The 21473-nt window shown below is 39.6% G+C and overlaps 1 protein-coding gene across 2 annotated transcripts in view; it reads right to left on the bottom strand.

Annotated features, from left to right (window-relative positions):
- Positions 1–21473, bottom strand: part of COG5 (component of oligomeric golgi complex 5) — a 444866-nt gene that overhangs the window by 409426 nt on the left and 13967 nt on the right. For both annotated transcript variants that reach the window (XM_066342433.1, XM_066342435.1), the window contains exons 3-5: positions 15199–15256; positions 10039–10093; positions 9866–9935 (exon numbers count right to left, since the gene is read on the bottom strand). In XM_066342433.1, the coding sequence (XP_066198530.1) occupies positions 9866–9935; positions 10039–10093; positions 15199–15256 (183 nt within the window). The remainder of the gene's footprint in view (positions 1–9865; positions 9936–10038; positions 10094–15198; positions 15257–21473) is intronic.

Genomic DNA, 21473 nt, shown 5'->3' with positions numbered 1-21473 from the left:
CATGCCGGGTGGATCCCGGTCGGGTACATGCGGGAGTCTGCCTCCCCGTTTCCAGCTTCAGAAAAATACAAAAAAAAAAAAAAAAATTCTCAGAGTAACATCATACATATCATCAGTACAAAAATATATACATATATAATGTATAGACCACTTTAAGAAAATATGAGTTTATACTGAAACTTTTGATTAAAAATCAAGAACAGGGTATTTACTTAACCTTCTATCTTATTTTTTCAACTCAGGGACTCCTGGCTCTCAAGACACATAAGATAACAGAATTAGAATAATTTAAAATGACTCCTTAGTTTTGCTGCACAATATACAGAAAACATTATTTATAGTTTTAAAAAATTGTTTTGCACATGCTCTCCCCACAGTTTTCTACAATTAAATTTTATTTGTCAAAAGAAACAGCTAATTAAAGTGGAATAAGTCAGTCAAAGAAAGACGAATACTACATGATTTCACTTATACGTGCAATATAAAGCAGTAGTCCCCAACCTTTTTTGGGCCATGGACCAGTTTAATGTCAGAAAATATTTTCACGGACTGGCCTTTAGGGTGGGACAGATAAATGTATCACATGACTGAGACAAGCATCAAGAGTGAGTCTTAGACGGATGTAACAGAGGGAATCTGGTCATTTTTTTAAAATAAAACATCGTTCAGACTTAAATGTAAATAAAACGGAAATAATGTAAGCTATTTATTCTTTCTCTCAGGACCAGTACCAAATGGCCCATGGACCAGTACTGGTCTGCGGCCCAGGGGTTGGGGACCACTGATCTAAAGAACAGTATAGGCCCTGGATGGTTGGCTCAGTGGTAGAACGTGGGCCTGGCACAGAAAAAGTGACCATGTGCTTCTCTACCATTCCCCCCTCTTTCTCTCTCTTACCCCCTCCCACAGCCATGGCTCAATTGCCTTGAGCAGTTGTTGGAGCACCAAGGATGGCTCCATGACCTCAGGCACTAAAAATAGCTTAGCTATTGAGCAACAGAGCAAGGTCCAAAATGGGCAGAGCATTACTCCACAGAGAGTTTGCAGGGTGGATCTCAGTCAGGGCACATGCAGGAGTCTAATTAAAAGAAAAGAAAAGAAAAGAAAAGAAAAGAAAAGAAAAGAAAAGAAAAGAAAAGAAAAGAAAAGAAAAGAAAAGAAAAGAAAAGAAGGAAGGAAGGAAGGAAGGAAGGAAGGAAGGAAGGAAGGAAGGAAGGAAGGAAGGAAGGAAGGAAAAGGGAAAGGGAAAGGGAAAGGGAAAGGGAAAGGGAAAGGGAAAGGGAAAGGGAAAGGGAAGGGAAGGAAGGGAAAGAAAGGGAAGGGAAGGGAAAGGAAGGGAAAGGAAGGGAAAAGAAGAAAGAAAGAATATAAACAAACAAGCAGAACAGAAACAGACAGAGATACAGAAAACAGACTAATGGTTGCCAGAGGGGAGGGGCGGGTTGGGGGATTGGGTGAAAAAGGTAAAGAAATTAAGAAGTATACATTGTTAGTTACAAAATAAAGTATACCATAGAGAACAGAGTCAATAATATTTTAATAACGCTGTATGGTGCGAAGTAAGTAGGAAGGAACACTTTGTAAAGTAGATGATTGTCTAACCAATATGCTGTATACCTGAAACTAATACAAAATAATATTGAGTGTAAACTGTAATTGAAAATAAAATAAGAAGCATACAACTATTACATAATATACTCTCCTATATATTGATCATTTAGTCCTAGTTCTAATGTGTATCACTAGACTTACTTTGATGGTTCTCTAGTCATTTTAGTTTTACCCAATGTACTGTCAGATTCCTAGAAAAGATTCACAGGAACCATCAATGTATAAGAACTTACATTCCAATATATGGATAGCAATCTCTATGTTTAAGAATTAGTTTGGCTGGTGTATCAATTGCTATTGCTGCACAAGAAATTTAGTGGTTTAAAATGACCTGTTACCTCTCACAATTCTGTGTCAGGAATTTAGCAGTATTTCACTGCTCCGTGTTGTATCACCTGGGATTCCTCACTCTGCTGAACTCAGCTAACAAAGCTCATCTGGGTCATACAAGAAGGCTCACTCCTATGTCTGGTGCCTCAGTGCTTCTCCCTCTGTCATCTCCCATGGCAGGCTGGCCTTCCTCACAACATGGTGGTGTCAAGGTATTTAGACTTCTCACACAGACCGTGCTTTCCCAGACCAGAAACTAAAGTTGCTAGGCTCCTAGAAGGCTGGGCCAAAAACCAGCACCAGTTCTTCGGTTTTGCTATTTTAGTTGCACTATATGTTTTTATTTATTCATTTATTTATTTATTATTTTTTGTGGAGGCTCACTGGGAGTGGCCCTTTTCTTTTTAAGATTTTTTATTTATTCATTTTAAAGATGGGAAAGAAAGAGAGAGAGAGAGAGAGAGAGAGAGAGAGAGAGAGAGAGAGAGAGAGAGAAGGGGGTAGGGGGGGAGGATCAGGAAGCATCAACTCCCATATGTGCCTTCACCAGAAAGCCCAGGATTTTGAACTGACAACCTCAGCATTCCAAGTCGATGCTTTTCCACTATGCCACCACAGGTCAGACACACTGTATGTTTTTATAGTGTTTGGGGACACTGTCATTTTATGCTGCTGTTGTCATCCTTTCTGGTATATTCACTTGTTTATTGGGTAATTATAAAGCCAATAAAATAAGTCATCATTCCATATTACAATAAAGATAAAATAAGTTGATATCACACTGAAAACTAAAAAGACTCCTACATACAAAAGTATATGCTATATAATGTAAAAAAAAAAAGGTTTTAGGGATGATTTTTTCCTTCACTCCAATATTTTCTTAACCAGTCTTACTTATATAATTCCCCGTTTCCAGCTTCAGAAAAATACACACACACACACACACACACACACACACACACAAAGAATAGGGCATACACTGGGAGAAAATCCTGCAAATGATATATTAGATCAAGTACTTGTATCATAATATATAAAAAAACTCCTACAAGTCAACGGTAAGATAAATAACCCAATTATAAAATGGCTAAAAAATATGAATACATTGAATAGATGAAAGAAGATATGCTAATAACAAATAATTATCTGGAAAGATGCTCAATGTCATTAGTCATTTAACCCTTTGAGTAAAATGAACATTCACATACATCCTTATGCCTCCTGACCATCCAGAGTATGATCGATTTATTTTAACAATGTGTAAGGCAACACTAAAAAAAGGCAAATGTATGTTCTTCTTGTTTCCATAAATTGGTTATCAAACAAACATGACTTTAAGTTAATAAAACTGTAACTGGAACTAATTTCTTTTTTTTTTTTTAAACTCACTCCCGGGGTCAGAAAGCATGAAAAAAACTCACTACTGAAAGGGTGAAGAAATGTAAACTGAAGCTATACCAAGATAACACTTCACACCTACCAGAATGGCCAGAATTAAGGGAAAACAAGTGTCATGAGGATGTGCAGACCTTGGCTCCCTCTCTCTCTGTAGAAATGTAAAATAGCATAGGCACTTTGGAAAACAACACAGTCATTCCTTCAATAATTAAACAAACTTACCATACAATCCAGCAATTCTATTTTTAGATATCTACCTAAGAAAAGGCCCAATGGCTTTGACCCGTGTTTTGGTCGTTTGAGCCCCTCCGGGGTCGCGACCCACAGGTTGAGAACTGCTGACTTAAGAGAAATGAAAGCTTAGGAACACACAAATACATGTAAGCAAATGTTCATAGCAGCATTTTCATAAAAGCCAATAACTGGAAAGAATCCACATGTCCATAAATTGGTGAATGAATTTTAAAAAATATGGTGCATCCGCCTGACCGGGTGGTGGCGCAGTGGATAGAGCATCGGACTGGGATGTGGAAGACCCAGGTTCGAGACCCCGAGGTCACCAGCTTGAGCGCGGGCTCATCTGGTTTCAGCAAAAGCTCACCAGCTTGAGCCCAAGGTCGCTGGCTCCAGCAAGGGGTTACTCAGTCTGCTGAAGGCCCATGGTCAGGGCACATATGGGAGAGCAATCAATGAACAATTAAGTTGTCGCAACGTGCAACGAAAAACTGATGATTGATGCTTCTCATCTCTCCCCGTTCCTGTCTGTCTGTCCCTGTCTATGCTTCTCTGACTCTCTCTCTGTCTCTGTAAAAAAAAAAAAAAAAAAGAAAAAAAGAAAAAAAAAAAAAGAAAAAATGTGGTGCATCCAAAAAAATCCAAAAGTATTCAGCATTAAAAGAAAAAAAATAAACTACTGGTGACATTCTATAATAGTGGTCGGCAAACTCATTAGTCAACAGAGCCAAATATCAGCAGTACAACAATTAAAATTTCTTTTGAGAGTCAAATTTTTTATAATTAAACTATATAGGTAGGTACATTCCTTATCGAGGTAGCGTCAGCATGTGGTGTTTTGTGGAAGGGCCACACTCAAGGGGCCAAAGAGCCGCATGTGGCTCACGAGCCGCAGTTTGCCAACCAGGGTTCTGTAACATGGATGACCCTCAAAGGCATTATGCAAAGTGAAAGATGACAGACCCAAAAAACTATCTTTTATATGGTTCCACTTATATGAAATGACCAGAAAAGACAAGTCCACAGAGACAGAAAATAGACTAGGGGTTAGCTAGGACTGGGGGTGAAAACAAGGACTGAAAGCTGAAATGGACTGAATGTTAAAATTACTATGCTGAAATCCTAATACTTAATGTGATTTTATTAGGAAGTGGGGCCTTTGTGAGGTGATTAGGTCATAAGAGTGAAGTCTTCATGAATGGGATTAATTCTCTTTTATGAATGGACCCCAGAGAGCTCTCTTACTATACCTACCATGTGAGGATACGAGAAAATGACTATCTACAACCCAGAAGAGAGCCCTTACAGAGATGCAATCATGCTGGCATCCTGATTCACACTTCCAGCTCAAGAACTCTGAGAGATAAATTTCTGTAATTTATAAGCCACCAGTTTGCTGTATTCTGTTACAGCAGCCCAAAAAGAATGAAACAATGGCAAATGGACATGAGGGATCCTTTTGTAAGTGAAGGAAATGTTCTAAAACTACACTGTGGTATGACTGGCACACTTTATAAATTAATACAGACATTAAGAGTTATTTTAATAGTATTCCACGTGTTCAAAAAGTTAAGTAGATAAATGGAAAGTTTAGAAGACCAAAACCAATCAAACTTCTAGAGGTGAAAACAAAAATGTCCAAAATGAAAAATAAACTGAATGAGATTAGGGGCAGATTAGACAGTACAGAAGAAATGATGAGTGAACTTGAAGACAAAGTGATAGAAATTATCCAAAATAAAACACACAGACAAAAGAAGACTTTGAGGGTGGGGAATGAATATAGCACACAGTGTATTTGTAATTATTGTAGTCCCCAAAGGAGAGAAAAGGAGAGGAACAGGAAAATATTTGGAGATATAATGGCCACACATTTTCTATATTTCATACAAAAGTTAAACCTACACATATAAGAAGCTCAATGAACTTTAAGCCAACACTCACACACAAACTACATGAAGGCATGTTATAATCTAATTGCTTAAAATCCAGTGATAAAGTGAAATCTTAAAAGCAGATTGGGAAAAAGAACAAATTATATAGAGAAACAAAAATAATAACAGATTTCTCAAAGGAAACAATGCAAATGAGAAGACAGTCAAGCAGTATCTTTACGGTACTAAAAGGAACAAATTAGTCAACCTAGAATTCTATGTCCAACAAAATAGCTTTTAAAATGAAAGATTAAATAAGGACTTTTTAGATACACAAAAGCTGAAAGAATTCATCAACAGCAGATTGACACTATAGGAAATGTTAAAACAAGTTCTTAAGACAGAAAAATGATACCACCCAAACACATTAATCTATGAAAGAAGGACATGGCGCCTGGCCTGTGGTGGCGCAGTGAATAAACCTTCAGCCTGGAATGCCAAGGTTGCCGGTTCAAAACCCTGGGCTTCCCTGGTCAAGGCACATACCACAAGTAAGCAATGAACAACTAGCCTGAAACAACTATGAGTTGTTACTTCCCATTCCATGCTCCCCTTTCTCTCTTGTCTCTGTAAAATCAATAAAGTATTTTAAAAAAAAAAGAAAGAAGGACATGGCAACTGCATACATAAATAGATAAGATTTTCTCTTAAAACTTGTTAAAAGCTAACTGACTGTTTAAACAAAAACATAACAAGTTAGTAAATATATCAGAAGGCTTTATAACATAGGTAAAAGTCAAATGTATGATAATAGAACTAAAGCTGAGAGGGAAGAAATAAAAAGATACTACTATTAGATTCTTACATAACATGTGAAGTGAGATATTATCAGTAGAAGGTACACAGAAAAGTTAAAATGTATACTATACATCCTAGTGCAACCAGTAAAATAAAAGTTATAACTAATAAGCCAACAAAGGAAACACATGGAATCATAAAAATATTCAATTAACTGAAAACAAGGCAGAAAAAGAGGTAAAAAGGAACAAAGAACAAAAGAGGAAAAAGAGAAACCAGATAAGATGATTGACTTCAACCTAGCCGCATCAACAGTCATATTACATGTAAATAGTCTAAGCATCCCAACTGAAAAGCAGGTTTTGTAAGAGAGGTAGGAAAAGACCCAACTGTATGTTGCCTACAAGAAATGCACTTCAAATATAAGACAAAAATAGGTTAAAAGTGAATTTTGTCTTTATTTATAAAACAATCTCTTAGGATTACTATCAGGAATAAACAAAATAATGCAGCTTAGCCTGACCAGGCGATGGCGCAGTGGATAGAGCGTTGGACTGGGATGTGGAGGACCCAGGTTCGAGACCCCGAGGTTGCCAGCTTGAGCGCGGGCTCATCTGGCTTGAGCAAAAAGCTCACCAGCTTGGACCCAAGGTCGCTGAATCGAGCAAGGGGTTACTCGGTCTGCTGAAGGCCCTCGGTCAAGACACATATAAGAAAGCAATCAATGAACAACTAAAGTGTCACAATGAAAAACTGATGATTGATGCTCCTCATCTCTCTCTGTTCCTGTCTGTCCCTATCTATCCCTCTCTCTGACTCTCTCTCTCTCTCTGTCCTTGTAAAAAAAATAAAATAAAATAAAAAAATAATGCAGCTTAAGCACTGTATATAGAGTAAGTACTCATTAGTGTTAACAAATACTATTACTGCCTTTATTACAGTGCATTATAATCATCAGCCTATCTCCACTACTCTACATTCAGCTATTTAAGAGAAGACTCCACAGTCATAAGAATGCCTCCAGCACTAGAGCCTTAGGCCAATGTCTGAAGCACAGCAAGGTTTGATGACGTTAAATGAACTGAGGAAAGGCACCATGATTACCTGTGACTCCCAAAGTTCTGGCCCAAAGCAGACGTTAGATGTTATAAACCAGGTTATTGGCCCTGGCCAGTTGGCTCAGCGGTAGAGAGTTGGCCTGGCGTGCGGGGGACCCGGGTTCGGTTCCCGGCCAGGGCACATAGGAGAAGCGCCTATTTGCTTCTCCACCCCCCCTCCTTCCTCTCTGTCTCTCTCTTCCCCTCCCGCAGCCAAGGCTCCATTGGAGCAAAGATGGCCCGGGCGCTGGGGATGGCTCCTTGGCCTCTGCCCCAGGCACTAGAGTGGCTCTGGTCACGGCGGCAGAGCGACGCCCCGGAGGGGCAGAGCATCGCCCCCTGGTGGGCAGAGCGTCGCCCCTGGTGGGCGTTGCTGGGTGGATCCCTGTCGAGCGCATGCGGGAGTCTGTCTGACTGTCTCTCCCCGTTTCCAGCTTCAGAAAAATACAAAAAAAACCCCAAAAAACAAACAAACAAACAAAAAAAACCCCAGTTTATTAAAGGTGAGAACATGGGAGTAGGCATGGATCAAACCTAAGACTGAAGAAAGAACAATAGCAAAAAAAAATAATAATAATGGGGAAAGGACACAATTTGGATAGAATAATGATAAACAAGAACACCAAGAGAGAAGGGAAAGGTGTTGCTAACAGAAGACACACAAAAGAAAAAAATTAAAGGGTAGTATCAGGCCCTTGATTATGTTAATAAAACATAAAAAAAGAGCCTGATCAGGAAGGAGTTGGCTCAATGGATAGTGTTGGCCTGGGATGCTGAGTGCAGGCTCATCCGGCTTAAGCGTGGGCTCACCAGTTTGAGCACAGGGTTACGGCTTGAGCTCAAAGTCACTGGCTTGAGCAAGGGGTCATTGGCTCTGCTGGAGATTCCATCCTGTCTACCCCTGGCAAGGCACATATGAGAAAGCAATCAATGAATAACTAAGGTGCAGCAACTATGAGTTGATGCTTCTCATCTTTCTCCCTTCCTGCCTGCTGTCTGTCTGTCTGTCTCACTAAAAAACATAAAAAGGGAATGAGGGGAATAAAAAAAAATTATTTTGCAATGAAGTGCAAAGTTAGTTGCTGGATTTCCTAGGAAAATAAACCAAAAAGGGGGAAAATCTGCATGTATAAAATAAAATTCACAGCAAGAATACCTACAATTGTGAAAAGTCTAAAACCATCTAAAAAGTATAGGCAAATAGTTTTTGAATAATTTGTGGAAACTAAGTGAAAATAAAAACTTTAAATGTTGTATATCTCTTTCTTCTAAAGTTAAAAAGTCACTAAATTATGGTCAAATACTAAATGTCTTGAATGAGCACTGCTATTAGAACTATAAGCCCTAGCCAGTTGGCTCAGTAGTAGAGCACTAGCCTGCCATGTGGATGTCCCGGGTTTGATTCCTGGTCAGGGCATACAGGAGAGGCACCCATCTGCTTCTCCCCACCTCCTCCTCTTGCTTCTCTTTCTCTTTCTTTCTCTCTCTTCCTCTTTCTTTCTCTCTCTGCCCCCCCCCTCTTCCCCTCCTGCAGCCATGGCACAATTAGAGTGAGCTGGCCCCCAGTACTGAGGAAGGGTCCATAGCCTCCACCTCAGGTGCTAAGAAGAGCTCTGTTACTAAGCAATGGAGCAACACTCCTGATAGACAGAATATCGCCCCCTAGTGGGCTTGCCCAGTGGATACCAGTTGAGGCTCATGCAGGAGATTGTCTGTCTGCCTCCCCTCCTGTTACTGAATTAAATATTTTTGTGTGTGTGACAGAGAAAGAGAGAGGGACAGAGAGAGAAACAGATAAGGACAGACAGGAAGAAAGGGAGAGAGATGAGAAGCATCAATTCTTCATTGTGGCTCCTTAGTTGTTCATTGATTGCTTTCTCATATGTGCCTTGACAGGTGGACTATAGCAGAGCGAATGACCCATTGCTTAAGCCAGTGACCGTAGGCTCAAATCAGCGACCTTGGGCTTCAAGCTAGTGACCACGGGGTCATGTCTGTTTCCATACTCAAGGAAGTGACCCCGCGCTCAAGCTGGTGAGCCCATACTCAAGTCAGATGAGCACGAGCTCAAGCCGACGACCTTGGCTTGAAACCCAGGTTTCAAACCTGGGTCCTCTGCGTCCCAATCCAACACTCTATCCACTGTGCCACCACCTGGTCAAGCCTCTCACTGAATCAAAAAAAATAATAATAATTAAAGGTTTGAGTTCCTTGCATTTAATCAAAGCAAATTCAATCAATGCAAGATTTCTTTCTATTCTCTATTAAAAAAAATAATTTTTAAATCTAAAAGTTAGTAAATGATTATACACTGAAATATTAACAGTAAGAGTAATTCATTTGAATAGTTTAGAGTTGTATTTTTTTAACTAGATATCTTATTTTAAAGTCCTTTAATATTTTTCCCCTTTTCTCTCATATTCTCTTATTTTCTCAGGATCCATTCACTTGAAATTTATCCATTCATAAAAACAAAAGAAAAAGAAACAACAAAGTATAAAGAAATGAAAAGTGAGAACATACCTGAAGTCTGGCTAGTTGTGCAGTACGGGCTACTATTTTGTTGTACGGCTCAACAATTTTTGCTTTCATCCTAAAGGAAAGAACAAAGAAAGAAGTGACAATAAAATCATTTTCAAAATATCAACAGACGATAATCCTTCCATTTCATTTATTTACAAAATGAACAACAGTACCTATCAACAGCTCCCTGTAACGCCCCAATTCTTGTCTGCATCATCTGAAGGACACCTAGGAAAATACAACAGGTTGCTTTACAAATTTACAAAGGCACAAATTAGATAAAAAGTTTATTTAAAAGAAAAATTATATATATATATATATATATATATATATAGATGTATAGAGAAATTTTCAAGTTGTTCTGCCACCATTGTAATCTAAGCAACCAATACCTTTTACCTGCACCACTATTTATTAACACAGAGTTATAAAGCTATTGTAAATCGTAACCTGATGTCTTTTTCCATGTAAACAACTGTAAACGTACTTTTCCCCACTCTGTATGCTTTCATATGGCTCAGTCCCAAAACATCTTATCTGGCTCTATGGATTCCCGTTTTCTGCTAGTCATTGACCTTAAACCTCCAAGAATAAACTACTGTAAGGCCAGTAGCTGCAGCCATCATCATAGCCACATGGCCCATGCAGGTTTGCATTTGATTCAGACAGACGGTAATGAAACAACGAAGCCAAAAACTGATGGGCCATTAGCTTTAATCCTAGCTTGCACCCAGTGGGCAAGAAATACATACAGTGGGAAAACACTTCCCTTTCCATTCAGGGCTCCCAAAGCCACTGACTCATCTGAGTTTTCCTACAATCAAAGGTTTGTACCTCACCAGCCTTATTCACCTCTGTTCCCCATCTACTTCTCTCTACACAAACTGGCTTCTCCTTCAGCACTCGCCATCTTGGCTGCTTCTCCTCTCCTCCACATGGCCTTTCTCTGCTCTCCTCCAGCATGGGCTCCTCTGCCCCATTTTATAGTGTAGAAATCAAAACCTTTAATCCAGTATACAAACAAGGAAGTCTCTGATACAGTCACTTATCTGAGACATAATGGGATTCCTATTAAGAGTGCACCACCCCCTATCATGCAACAATCAAGGGTGTGGGAAAAAGCTTAGTCTTAAAACTAAGCCTTAGGCTATAAGGACGCTGCCTGCTTACAGCCTGTCCCCCACACCCAATGCAAACTATAAGTGAGCAAACATATATATCATATTTACAAACTTATTTGACCAACAACTACCTCACTTGTTATCATAACTTCTGTACATATTATTCTCTCCACAAGGCAATCTCAGTAGGTTTTTTATACATACTCCATCAAAACAGGTCTTATGAAGGTCACAAGAAATCTCCCAACATGCCAAATTTGATTGTCAGTTCTGTCCTTATCTTATTTGAACTCTGAAACATTTTTTCCTCTGGGCATCTGAGTCATCACACCCCCTGGATTTTCTCCTATTACATCATTTCTTCCTATTTTTCTTCTATTAGATCTCTACAAACTAGACTATTCCAAAATTTGATGCTCAGCCATCTTCTGTTCTCTATCTACAATCTCTATGTGGGATTCCATTCAATCCCAAGGTTTTAAATACTATCTGTTCAATAAAATATTCATTTTATACATACATACATCTGCTTATATATTTATACATACACGTATACATACATCTGAATAATTTTTTTATCTGTCTATGTACATGCGCATGTATGCACACAAATTTTTAGTCCTGAACTCTCTTATTTCAAATTTAAGACATCCAAGATAACTTCTGCTCCACCTCAGACCCATCAAAATCATCGTCTTCTCCAGCCTAACCCATCTCAGTTACTCAAATCATCATCTATCCGATTTTCCAGACTAAAATCTTAGGAAACCCTCCAGGTGACTTTTTCCCTCAGCCCTTTATCTCTCATCAACAAATCCATTCACTTTCTATCACATCCATTTCTCCCTCTCTCTTTAGATCCACCACTCTAATCAACTTCTACTGTGCTAATAACTTCTACATTGATACCAACAACTCTACTTTTGCCTTCCTACAGAACAACTTTTAAGATCAGTAATCTTACAACATAAGACACCTAAATAAAATCCTCCAATGGTTTACCGTTACATTTAGAACAAAAATCAAAATTCCTTTCCAAGAACTTCATCTACAAACCTTTCCCTTTCACTAAACTCCAGTCACACCAGACTTCTTTTGTACCCTTCAACTTGCCAAGCTAATAACTGCCTTCCCATTTATTGCTCCCTCTGCTTTTCCCAGATCTTCATGTGGTAGTTCTTTCTCATCATTCAGATTTCCACTCAAATGTCATCTTTCCAAAACAGCCTTCCCTGACCATCCTAACTAGTAAAGGACTACCCTTCCACTACTCATCTTCTTTTTTATTTTCTTTGTAGGATTTACAAATATCTGAAGTTTCCTATTTCTACATTTTTTTGGTCTACTTCCCCATATGGTACATAAGTTTCATAAGAACAGTGACTTATCTATTATTCAGTGTCCTGATACCTAACAAGTGCCCAATTACTATCTGATTGAGTGAACAGATGAATGAGGATATTGCTTCTTTTTATAAAATAGGGAGTCTATCTATTATTAAGCTGCCTGGAACCTAGCAAATCCTCAGTTAATATATAAATGAATAAAAGAACAAAAAATAAATAGGCAGCAACTTTTAATAGGCTTGATAAATATGGCTCCACTCCACTCTACTTATATGGCAAAATTTTAAATACACTGCTCACCAAAATTAGGGGATCAGGGAACATGCAGATACTCCAGAACTTTCAGCCTTCTGTACAGTGCGTTTTCACCTACGAAGTAAGTTTGTTTTGCATCTCATTTGCATAACTGAACAACTTTCTTTGACTTGTTTGCTTTTCTGATGTTCTTGTTTAAAAAAAATCAAATGCTTCTTTTTTTTCATTTCATATTCATTTTGAAATATCCCCTAATTTTTATGAGCAGTATATATAGTATATAAAGCAGATGAAGTAGAAGTTGGGATAATATTCCTTTTCAAATATCTATCATACTTTTCAGCACCACATAATAATTTTCCAAAAGGGATTAGAAATACACATCATGCTAAAATGAATCCTAACCAATTCACACTTTGACATTTTATGTTCAATAATACAGAGAATGTTCTTAGACTATCACAGTAATTCAAAGAAGCTAGCCTTTGTACTGTATATAATTATCCAATTAATAGTTCTTCTAAGTCAGGCGAACAGTATATTTTAAATATTGTAATCAGTGGAAAAGCACTCTGGGAAAAACAAGCACTCTAAACATATGTAAGAAAACTACAATAAGAAGTTTTTCTATTGTGATGATCCATGTATATGTGTATACATGCATATATTATATATACACTCAAAATCGATGTCTACCATGCCATCCTTATGGATTTTTACAAATGAAAAAAACATTTATTATTTGTTTTTTAAAAATTACCATTAAGCCCTGGCCGGTTGGCTCAGCAGCAGAGCGTCGGCCTAGCGTGCGGAGGACCCGGGTCCGATTCCCGGCCAGGGCACACAGGAGAAGCGCCCATTTGCTTCTCCACCCCTCCACCGCGCTTTCCTCTCTGTCTCTCTCTTCCCCTCCTGCAGCCAAGGCTCCATTGGAGCAAAGATGGCCCGGGCGCTGGGGATGGCTCTGTGGCCTCTTTCCCAGGCGCTAGAGTGGCTCTGGTCGCAACATGGCGACGCCCAGGATGGGCAGAGCATCGCCCCCATGGTGGGCGTGCCGGGTGGATCCCGGTCGGGCGCATGCGGGAGTCTGTCTGACTGTCTCTCCCTGTTTCCAGCTTCAGAAAAATGAAAAGAAAAAAAAAAGAAAAGAAAAGAAAAAAAAAATTACCATTAAAACAGAATATTATTTTGCTACCAGAAACACATAAAAAAATATTTAGAGTTTAAACAAACATAATTCGTTTCCAGTAATAAATCAGTACTTAGAGCCTCTTAATTTTCCCAAGAACACAGTCTGATACACATCCTCAATATTAAAAGAGTAGTCAAACTATTATTTCTGAAAAAAATAAGTTCTTCATCGAGATGTTTTACAAACAGTGTACATGCTGAGAATAATCCCTCTGAGTTCATAAGAAACACTAGGGAACACATTAAAAAATATTGTATCACAAAAAGCAATATCCCTCCTCCTTAAGAAGTTCATCAACACAGAAAAAGATCACTTAGCTTTCTTTTGATGAGCAATGATTAATAATAGTAATCACGGCCCTGGCCGGTTGGCTCAGTGGTAGAGCGTCGGCCTGGCGTGCTGAAGTCCCAGGTTTGATTCCCGGCCAGGGCACACAGGAGAAGCGCCCATCTGCTTCTCCACCCCTCCCCCTCTCCTTCCTCTCTGTCTCTCTCTTCCCCTCCCGCAGCCAAGGCTCCATTGGAGCAAAGATGGCCCAAGCGCTGGGGATGGCTCCATGGCCTCTGCCCCAGGCGCTAGAGTGGCTCTGGTCGCAGCAGAGCGACCCCTGGAGGGGCAGAGCATCGCCCCCTGGTGGGCAGAGCGTCGCCCCCTGGTGGGCGTGCTGGGTGGATCCCGGTCCGGCGCATGCGGGAGTCTGTCTGACTGTCTCTCCCTGTTTCCAGCCTCAGGAAAATACAAAAAAAAAAAAAAAATAGTAATCACAACACAAGTAATAATGTAAAACACAATATTAACATTTCATATTTATGATATAGTTTAATCAAAAGGAAAAAAATCATGAAAGCCAAAAATGAGGATTCATAAAAATAAAAATCCAATGTATTATTGTATTATACTTTCATTGAAAAGCATTTCAAAGAAAGACAAAAATAAGGAAAAATTCAAGCTTACTTCCACTACTACAAACTATGGCGTTGCTGATGTCTTAGTTCTAATTAACAGTTATAGAAGCACTAAATATGTGCCAGGAATTGTGCTAAGGACTTTGCTAATTCATTTAATCCTCACAGTAACACTATATTGGTAGATATTAATACTCCTCTCCATTATAGAGAAAACTGAGGCACAGAAACATTAAGTAATTTGTCCAAAGTCAGACATCTATTAAGTGGCAAAGCAAGGATCTGAACACAGATAGTTTAGCTCAGGGGAGAGCAGAGTTTTATTAAATATCTGCTAGAATATAACTGCACACATTCATTTACATATTTTCTGGCTGCTTTCATTCTGCAATGGCAGCTTAGTACTTGCAACAGAGACAATGTGGCCTGCAAGGTCTAAATTATTAACTATCAGACTCTCAACAGAAAAAGTCTGCCAATCCCTGATAAAACTCTATAGTACATGGAAAGATACCTTCCAAAGACTCAATCCCAGTTGCTTGTGCCAGTAAATCTTCATGTCTTGCAACAACCTGAAAATCAAAAGTGAATAATCAGCATGTGCTCTAAGTATAAGATATTTTTCTTTGTAACCACAATGTACAACTGAAGGTCTCTCTCCACACAGGAAGGGGGCAAATACTAACATTTTATATGTATATGTAAATATGTATGCATATATATGTATATGTGTATATATGCATATATATTTATATATACATATATATGTATGTTACAGAGGTGTGTTTGAGATGAGTTATTAGCAGAAACACAAACACACTTATAGTTCAACAGAAAGCCAAAAAAAAAAGAAAAAGAAAAAACAGCCTTTTCGAAAATGAACCCTTTGCTTTCCTAATGGGATGTGCAGGTAGAGTTGTACCAAAACAGAAAAGTCAAAGCAGCTAATTCTTGCCATGCTATCATATGCTTTCCTTTAAAGAATGTTTTCAAACAGTAGATTCTCTTAGTTCTCGAATTTAAGTCAGCATAGTTAATCTGTCCACATTCCAATCCGGACAGATGAAGAAGAGTCAGTGCCCAGCTTCCTGAACTCTGCTTCTGGTTTCCCAGAGCCATCGCTAATCCTCTGATATTTTTAGGAAAATCAGGGCTGTGTGAATGGTCATATTTAAAAACTAAGAAGGTTAAGAGCTAAAGGCCACATGCAAGAGATATCTAGAAACATCAAAAAATCATGCAAATCTTTAGAATACAAAAAATCATTATCATTTTGTACCCTTTATTCTAATGAGTAAGAAGTTCCATGTCTAATCTGAAAACTGAAGCTCCTGATCAGCAAGGACTCATTCACTAGAGCCCCTGCCTCCTCCACTTACTTCATCTCAAGTCCCTTTCTATCACACCTATCTAAAATAAGGGTTACTTTTGTTCTCCTATATCTCTTTATCCTTAAGATTGCCAGAAGACATCTGAATTTTTCTCAGTCCATTGATATAGACACCAAAGTGTTCCTTCTGACAAGACTTATTTTCTTTTTATTTCTTTGGGGGGGGGAGGGAAGGACAGGGAGAGAGATAAGAAGCATCAAGTCATAGTTGCAGCACCTTAATTGTTCACTGATAGCTTTCTCATATGTGCCATAACTAGGGGGCTCCAGCCAAGCTAGTGACCCCTTGCTCAAGCCAATGACCTTGGGCGCAAGCCAGTGACCTTGGGTTCAAGTCAGTGACCTTAGGCTCAAGCCAGAGACCTCTGGGCTCAAGCCAGTGACCATGGGATCATGGCTATGATTCCACACTCAAACCGAATGAACCCGTGCTCAAGTGGGTGACCTCGGGGTTTTCAAACCTGGGACATTAGCATCCCAGGCCAATGCTCTGTTCCCTGCAGCACCAGCTGGTCAGGCAAGACTAATTTTCTTTTAATTCTTTATTTCTCTCTGTCCTTGATGATAAAGATTTTGTAAAGATTGAAAAGTCTAAAACTACACTTTCACAGACTTGCCTGAAGTCAACCAATTGAATTTCCAAGAGATTTAAAAGACAGAAGAGAGCCTGACCAGGCAGTGGCGCAGTGAATAGAGCACCGGACTGGGATGCAAAAGGACCCAGGTTCAAGACCCCGAGGTCGCCAGCTTGAGTGCGGGCTCATCTGGCTTGAGCAAAAAGCTCACCAGCTTGAACCCAAGGTCGCTGGCTTGAGCAAGGGGTTACTCAGTCTGCTGAAGGCCCGCGGTCAAGGCACGTATGAGAAAGCAATCAACGAACAACTAAGGTGTCGCAACGAAAAACTGATGATTGATGCTTCTCATCTCTCTACGTTCCTATCTGTCCCTCTCTGTCTCTGTCTCTATAAAAAAATTAAAAAATAAAAGACAGAAGAGAGAGAAAAGCTATCCTCCTGTCCCTGTTTCAGCTAGTAAGCAAAGTCCTGAGACCTTTGGATTTAGAAACAGTTGAGATAGAGGGGTCATTCTGGAGTTTTGCTACCAGTTACCAGAAGCATAATTTTAGCAGTGCCATGGAAAGTAACCTCAGAAGCTTCTGGGCCTGTGTTGCTTTTATGTCAGATCCTTCAACTCAGTCCACTTGCTGTCATCCAATGGTTACATAAGTATCCAATTCTCTGTATTAAATATCTTCCTGCTTTAAAAACCTACAGTGGTTTCGGCCTGACCTGTGGTGGCGCAATGGATAAAAGCGTTGACCTGGAACACTGAGGTCGCAGGTTAGAAACCCTATACTTACCTGGTCAAGGCACATATGGGAGTTGATGCTTCCTGCTCCTCCTCCCCCCTTTCTCTCTCTCTCTCGCATTCTCTCTCCTCTCTAAAATGAATTAAAAAAAAAAATAGAGGCCTGACCTCTGGTGACGCAGTGGATAAAGCGTCGACCTGGAAATGCTGAGGTCGTCGGTTCGAAACCCTGGGCCTGCCTGGTCAAGGCACATATGGGAGTTGATGCTTCCAGCTCCTCCCCCCTTCTCTCTCTCTGTCTCTCTCTCCTCTGTCTCTCTCCTCTCTAAAAATAAAATAAAATAAAATTTAAAAAAAAAGTTATTAAAAAAAATTTTTTAAAAATAAAAAATAATAATAAAAAAAATAGAACTGTTTAAAAAAACAAACAAAAAATAAACCTAGAGTGGTTTCTGTTTCCTGTACTAAACCACAACTAATGCATACTTTGATACATATTTTGTAATTTTGATAATCTCAATTATATTTTAAGTTATTTTTGTTGTATTTTATTTATGGGTATAAATAGCATTGTTCCAATTTTTTTTCCTGCAGAAAACAATTATAGCAGGTTCATATCTCATATGAGGACTCGAGACTTTTCCTACCTCACATCCAAAACTACTACAACTCTACTATAACCCTCTAAGAGATGTTAAATAAATTTTTACAGCTTTATTTTCTACTTATTTTTCAATTACATTTTACACTCAATATTATTTTGTATTAAGTTTAAGTGTACAGCATAGTGAATAGACAACCACATATTTTACAAAGTGGGCCTCAGAAGTACTTTAAGTACCCATAAGACAGTAAATAAATTTTAAGTTTTTACTGATTCCTGTAGAAAATAAATAGTTCATGCAAGGAATAAGGAAAATACCAACAATAAAACAGCAGAAAAAATTTCAGGTGGTTCTCACAAAAAGCCACCTTCCAAGACTGCAGACAGAGTTAAGTGCACTCTCCCCGCCTCCATAGACACTTTGTTCCAGGCTACTGAACACAGGCATCGCTTGGCTGTCATCACTTCTGTATATATCTGCCACTGGTCTGTGAGTCCGTGAGGAGCCAGAAAAATATGTTTATTTTTCTATCCCCACACCCTGACAGTTAAATATGTTTTATAAATATCTGTCAATAAATAATTGAACTCTAATTATACTATAATCAGACTCCTGCATGCGCCCGACTGGACCCACCTGGCATGCCCAGGGGGCGATGCTCTGGATGCTCTGCCCATCTGGGGCGTCGCTCTATTGCAACCAGGGCCATTCCAGAGCCTGAGGCAGAGGCCATGGAGCCATCCCCAGCGCCTGGGCCAACTCTGCTCCAATGGAGCCCTGGTTGTGGGAGGGGAAGAGAGAGACAGAGAGGAAGGAGAGGGGGAGGGGTGGAGAAGCAGATGGGCGCTTCTCCTGTGTGCCCTGGCCGGGAATCCAACCCGGAACTCCTGCATGCCAGGCCAACGCTCTACCACTGAGCCAACTGGTCAGGGCCTATAATCAGAATTTTAGTGTTCAAGTGACCTTGGAAGTCTTTCAAGTCCTAACTAGCTGCTCTTTTCATTGATAAAGACACACACAAAAAATTAAGCGAACATTGGCCCTGGCCAGTTGGCTCAGTGGTAGAGGGTCGGCCTGGCATGCAGAAGTCCTGGGTTCGATTCCTGGCCAGGGCACACAGGAGAAGCGCCCATCTGCTTCTCCACCCCTCCCCCTCTCCTTCCTCTCTGTCTCTCTCTTCCCCTCCCGCAGCCGAGGCTTCATTGGAGCAAAGATGACCCGGGCACTGGGGATGGCTCCTTGGCCTCTGCCCCAGGCACTAGAGTGGCTCTGGTCGCGACAGAGCGACCCCTGGAGGGGCAGAGCATCGCCCCCTGGTGGGCGTGCCAGGTGGATCCCAGTTGGGCGCACGCAGGAGTCTGTCCGACTGTCTCTCCCAGTTTCCAGCTTCAGAAAAAAAAAAAAAATACAAAAAAAAAAAAAAGAAAAAAAAATTAAGCAAATACGTCTCATAACAGATCTAAATATCCTGGTAAACAGTCCATTTATTCATAAATTTGTTCATTCATTTAAGTATTTATTATGTGTCTATTCAGACAAAAGGCAACACTAGGAAGCACACTATAAAACCACCTGATAAAAATTACAGAATTATATTCTGAACAATTATGTGCCAACAAAAAGGACAATATGGAAGAAAACAGATAAATTCCTAGAAACACATAATCTTCAAAAACTGAACAAGAAACAGAAAATCCGAACAGACTGATTAAATTAACAAAATTGAAGCAGTAATCAGAAGCCTCCCAGCAAACAAGATCCTGGACCAGATAACTTCACAGGCGAATTTAACAAACATTCAAAGAATAAACACACATCCTTCTCAAACTATTCCAAAAAATTCAAGAGCAGGGAAGATTCCCAAGCTCTTTGTACAAAGCCAGTGTTATCCTAATTCCAAAACTAAAAAAAGAAGACACTATAAAGTAAGAAAATTACAGGCCAGAATTCCTGACAGACAAAAGATGTAAAAATCCTCAACAAAATATTAGCAAACCAAATCCATCAATACATTAGAAAGATCATACAGCATGACCAAATGGGATTCCTGGAATGCAAGGTTGGTACAATATCTGCAAATCAATAAATGTGACACACCACATAAGCAAAATGATTCTATCAATAGATGCAGAAAAAGCACTTGAAAATCCAGCACCCATTTACAAAAAAAACTCTCAGCAAAGTGGGAATAGAGGGATCTTACTTCAACATAATAAAGGCCATAATGACAAACTCACAGCCAACATCGTACTCAATGGGCAAACCTAAAAGTACTACACTTAAGATCAGGAACAAGACAGGGATATCTGCTTTTACCACTCTTATTCAACATAGTACTTGAAGTCCTAGCCACAGAGGATAGACAAGAAGAAATAAAATGTATCCAATTGTAAAAAAAGACCTAAAACTGTCACTATTTACAGATGGCATGATACTGTATATAGAGAACCCTAAAGATTCCACCAGAAAAGTGTAGAACTGATAAATGAATTCAGTAAAGTAGCAGGATACAAAATAAATATCCAGAAATTGTTTTCATTTTTATTTTTATATACTAATAAACAAAAAGAGAAACTAAGAAACATTCCCATTTACAACTGCATCAGAAAAAAAAAAGGTACCCAGGAATAAATTTAACTAAGGAGGTTAAAGACCTATATTTGGAAAAGATAACACACTAAAGAAACTGAAAAAAATACAAGTAAGTGGAACCATAAACCATATTCTTGGATAGGAAGAATTCACATCATTAAAATGTCCATATTACTCAAAGCAGTCTATAGATTCAACACAATTCCTATGAAAATATCAATGGCATATTTCACAGAACAAGAACAAATAATCTAAAAATTTATATGGAACTCAAAAGACCCCAAAAGCCTCAGCAATCTGGAGAAAGAAGAACAAAGTTGGAGGTCTTATGCTACCTGATATCAAACTATACTGAAGGAGGACCCTGGCCGGTTGACTCAGTGGTAGAGCGTCGGCCTGGCGTGCAGAAGTCCCGGGTTCGATTCCTGGCCAGGGCACACAGGAGAGGCGCCCATCTGCTTCTCCACCCCTCCCCCTCTCCTTCCTCTCTGTCTCTCTCTTCCCCTCCCGCAGCCGAGGCTCCATTGGAGCAAAGATGGCCCTGGCGCTGGGGATGGCTCCTTGGCCTCTGCCCCAGGCACTAGAGTGGCTCTGGTCGCGACAGAGCGACGCCCCAGAGGGGCAGAGCATCGCCCCCTGGTGGGCGTGCCGGGTGGATCCCGATCGGGCGCATGCGGGAGTCTGTCTGTCCCCGTTTCCAGCTTCAGAAAAATACAAAAAAAAAATAAAATAAAAAAAAATTAAAAAAATAAAAAAAAACTATACTGAAGGAGGAAGGGATGGAAATGCTGACAGAGTTAGTTTGAAAAGTAACAAACCACAGCTGTGCAGTCCCTTTATCAGCGCCCTGAAATAACTTGCAACACAAGCAAGAAAAATGGGATATGTGAATAG

The sequence above is a fragment of the Saccopteryx leptura genome, chromosome 6 (genome assembly GCF_036850995.1).
Source record: "Saccopteryx leptura isolate mSacLep1 chromosome 6, mSacLep1_pri_phased_curated, whole genome shotgun sequence".
NCBI lineage: Eukaryota > Metazoa > Chordata > Mammalia > Chiroptera > Emballonuridae > Saccopteryx > Saccopteryx leptura.
The sequence above is the reverse complement of the archived record's forward strand: the minus strand, read 5'-3'. Positions and strand labels throughout refer to the sequence as shown.